We start from the raw sequence: 4294 nt of genomic DNA on the forward strand, positions 1-4294 counted from the left end.
ATACTTCCGATTTTGTTTTTTTCAAAAGAAAGAAAGTTTTGGATTGTTAAATCCACGCTACCAAAATTTGTGCACTTAAAAGTTTATATTTTACTCAAACAAAAGTGATCATGTGAAATGATACAACTAATTTTTCAGTGAAATCAGTTTTACTTAGAGTTTATTAGCAACGTCAAGTTGTGGCACCTTATATTCGAAGTAGTCGGTTTGGTAGTTTAAAAAATTTTCTCCAAAATTGTCGCTAACATATTATCCAAGAAATGAGAAATATGAGATCGAATTTTAAAATATTCGTGACACTTTTTGATGTTTGTGTTGTTATCGTTAACAATTACTTAAGTAACAATTAAAAATACTAAGCTAATGATTTAACACTTTTGTAAACTTTACTGCAAATGTAAAAATATAATACATATGTATCAGCTACAACATAAATTTAAACCTGTTTATTTAGACCGTTAATAAATACGAACTGTACTTGCGGTTTATGATTTCGCGTTGATTTTTATTCAGGGCATCCAGGTTTTCGCAAAAAATCCAAATCGAATGATAAAAGATTTTTTTTAATTTTGCAAATTTGATATATAACTAAGTTTATGTGGCAAGTTGGACCGGCTAACCATAGAGAGAGAATGAGGTTACAATCACTGCTTATATAAGCACACTAGTGCTTTTAGGTGTTTTGCTTATTTGAAACGTCGTTTAGTTGTATTCAGAGTAAACAGTTCCCAAAATATGTATGTAAAAATAATGTAAATAATAAAAATTGTGTAAATAATTTCAATTATAAAGTTTCAAAAAAAATATTTTTTTAAGTAAAGCCTCAGAAGTATGTCACACAAAACTACTAAGGTGAAGATAATTCACATTCACGTAAATATTAAACTAACAAAAAAAAAACAAAAAAAAGAGAAGGTAGTGGCGGTATTGGAAACCGTTACAGGAAAATGATAACACTACTGATAATTTTTTAGTACTGCTAGTAAAGAGTAAGATCGCCTCAAAATCTAAAAACAACAATATTTGCTTGTTAGATAAACAAAAGGAAACAACTTACTGTGGTAAATGTTAATAAAGACAAATCAACCGTTTTTCCAGCCGTTACGACAACCGGTTTTTTGGAGCTTTCCATCAAAGTTAACAGAGCCTTTTGAATTTTTACATCATAATTGTACCATTCAGCCATATATATAGCATCTGTTAATGAGTCGCACTGAAACAAGGAGAAAAAATGTATTTTGCTTCGAAAGTTCAATTTGTTTCATGGAAAATTTGAGAAAGCAAAAGAAAAAATAATAATTAAGCTTAAGCCAAACTAATATCAGATAATTGACTTTGAGCATGCTATATAGATATAATACAACATTATTTTTAATTTGAGCAATTAGACATGATATTTTTTTCGATATTTTAGAAAAAAAAAAATTTAATAAAGCTAGACCCACCTCTTCAGAAATTGTTGATCCATAGTAACAATAAAAATAGATTTCTACCAAAATGACACTAAAGTAGACCGCCAACTGAAAGACGTAGTAACCGAAAGCATCAACCTAAAAATTAACTTAAGTATTCATTAATTTTTCTTTTATACTTAACGTTTCTCACTTTGCTCATTTGTAAACAGCAAAAACAGACTACGAAGACGCTCCCAGCAATTTGACTGAACACAACCCACGAAAAACACACTTCGTATTCTTTAACAAATCTGAAACAACGAAAAAAAAGTTAAAACGGACTAGACTTACCAGATTATTTTTTTTTACTTCAAAATGGTTTCATGGTGATCAACGCATTTTTTTATCATCGTAGAAATTATTTTCTGTTTGCTCGATTTAACCAGCGACCTGTCGACTTTTTCTCTCGAGATTTCTTCATCTGCATAGTCACTCAGATGTCGCAAATTGTCCTTCAAAATTTTCATTTGACTGGTTGCATGGTAGCACAGTCCAGCGATTAAGGGATCAATCACTCCGGTTGCAAGAGAAGCAAACACTGGACCTAAAATAATTTAAGAAATAAACAGTATAGAAAATTAAAAGGCACTCACCTGCAGCTACAAATAAATACACACAACAGTAGGTGGAAAAGTCGGTGGTGGCATCAAAGGGCCACCACACATCCACTGGAAAATTCCGGCCCTTCCAAAAAAGAGGTTTAGTGGCCCAGCTTCCCACCGCTCCCACCGCACAAATATAAAACGCAGACGTGTTTCTTCGACAAATCCTGATACACTCGTTTATAATCATTTGATGATTTTCTCTCTCCACTTTAAAGTTCTCGAAATAGTTTATACACTTCCGAATATTTTGCCCATTCACCACGAATGGTAAAAATTTTGTGACGAAGCTTGTCGTTTGGGCCAAGAAGGCGGCGTTGTAGTTGGCCCTTTCGACATTTAAATCGTCCGAAGTTAGTAAGTGAATGATACTAATAACAGGAACTGTGACCACGAATAAAACATACAAAACATATGTCCGTATTTTGTGTAAAAATGTTTCTTCTGGCTCTGGATATAAGTAAAATGCTTTTAAAACGCGTAAATTAAATCGAAAACTTTGGTTAATTATGCCCGACATGACTTCACTCTTGACCGTAGTATGCACAAATGCACTTGCATTGAAAGGTGTGCCTCCGTTTTATATAAGAGAGGATTCCATAGTTGCTGCTTTTCTTCTCTGTAATTACTAGATATGAATTTTAGATCAAAGAGGAGGCTAGAATGACACGGAAGCTTGAATACATCAAAAAGATTATTCTAATGAAAATTTAAAACGGTTTGTTACGACTGATAACGTACCCAACCCATCTCTGTTCAGTTGGTTTGACTTAAATGTAGCTTTAAAATTAATAGTATAATAAGTAATAATGATATAATTTTCTGATAAATTTATATTTTCACTAGGCATATGTTAAATTATTTGGACTCATATAGAAACTTGGTGGATTTGCAACAGGTAATTGACACATAACGTAGATGACGGTATTCAAGTGAACGTTAAAGATTTATCACACTGCACTAACCAAGAAGAAAATTTTGGTGAAAATTGAAAATTAGTTTCATTTCTAATATATAGATGTATATGCACACTATATATACCGTGTGTTAAAAAAAACGAGTTCCGCAGCTGTCGTATTTTTTTGTACGATCTGACTTGAAAAATTAAAGTTTAACTACAATATTGTTTTGTAAGGTCATGCAAATTTTGTTGTTAATTTTACTAGGTAACATGAATATTACAACAACATAACTACGACATTTAATTTTGTTAGATTTTTTGTTATAAAACTCTTACATTTTGTGTGCCAGTCTGTTTGTCTGCCGTCTGTACTAATTTTTATTAGACAGATAATCTCCGAAACGCTAACCAAAATTTGTCTAATCCTTACAAATAATGTGATGACGTCCCTTCAAAATTGTCCATAGTAAATGGGTTTTAAATTGTATAAAATAACATAGCCGTACACATGTAGTTTATGAAGCTGTGTTGAGTTTTTCTCCGAAACGTTCAAATTTTTGGGGAAAAAAATCGAATTAGAAACCACATTGCCCAATTTAATTTTGAATCTGTAAAACGGAATGTTTTGAAATCTTGGACATGTTTTAAATGTATCATAACCATGGTAAATTTTTTATCAAAATGTATTTACTAATTGCTCGTCCCCCCTAAAAATTGATGACGTGACCCCAAAATTTTGCTGAATAAATCCTCTCTTATATGTGCAAAATATTATATTTTTTAAAATTGCTTATTGGGGGTGTCCCAAAAAAAAATAACTGAGTCAATTTAATTTATTGATTAAAGATTAAATCAAGAATTGCAAAACTGAATACTTTGAAATTTTAATGTTATGTAAACATGGTAACTTTTATTTCAAATATATCTATTTATCAACTCCAAAAAATTGATAACGACATTTCAAAATTTTTCCGAACAAATCCAATCGAAAATGTGCAAAATATGATCAGACTAAAGTTGTAATTTATCATTGCATTAATATTTTTTAGATTTGCTTAAAAAGGTGGCTCAAAAAATTTAATGAATGAGTCAATTACTTTAGGTGTACAAAAATGTACAAAATACCACCATTGGACCCATTTTCAACAAAATTTTCGAAATTTCACTAAATACATTTTCTTGTAGTTTCGGGCCGCAGAATTTATATCCGCTTTCATTTCATCGATAACTCCAAAGCTTCTTCCACAATCGTCCTTCGAAATATACAAAAATGTCCAAAATACCACCAATTATCGGACAAATTTTCAACAAAATTTTCGAAATTTTTCTAAATATAT

General features: G+C 31.0%; 1 protein-coding gene across 1 annotated transcript; it reads right to left on the minus strand.

The window, feature by feature from the left end:
- Positions 1-733: 733 nt before the first annotated feature.
- LOC135129010 (odorant receptor Or1-like) lies at positions 734-2648 on the minus strand. The gene is made up of 6 exons (XM_064056092.1): positions 2048-2648; positions 1764-1998; positions 1606-1705; positions 1446-1550; positions 1058-1213; positions 734-1007 (listed from the first exon to the last, which is right to left on the minus strand). The coding sequence occupies exons 1-6, from the start codon at positions 2574-2576 to the stop codon at positions 957-959; spliced, it is 1176 nt and encodes a 391-aa protein (XP_063912162.1). The 5' UTR covers positions 2577-2648; the 3' UTR covers positions 734-956.
- Between the last annotated feature and the right edge of the window lie 1646 nt (positions 2649-4294).

This window comes from Zophobas morio, unplaced genomic scaffold, assembly GCF_036711695.1.
Source record: "Zophobas morio isolate AGI-343-1 ecotype UQ-CSIRO unplaced genomic scaffold, CSIRO_AGI_Zmor_V1 ptg000014l, whole genome shotgun sequence".
In the NCBI taxonomy this organism is placed as follows: Eukaryota; Metazoa; Arthropoda; class Insecta; order Coleoptera; family Tenebrionidae; genus Zophobas; species Zophobas morio.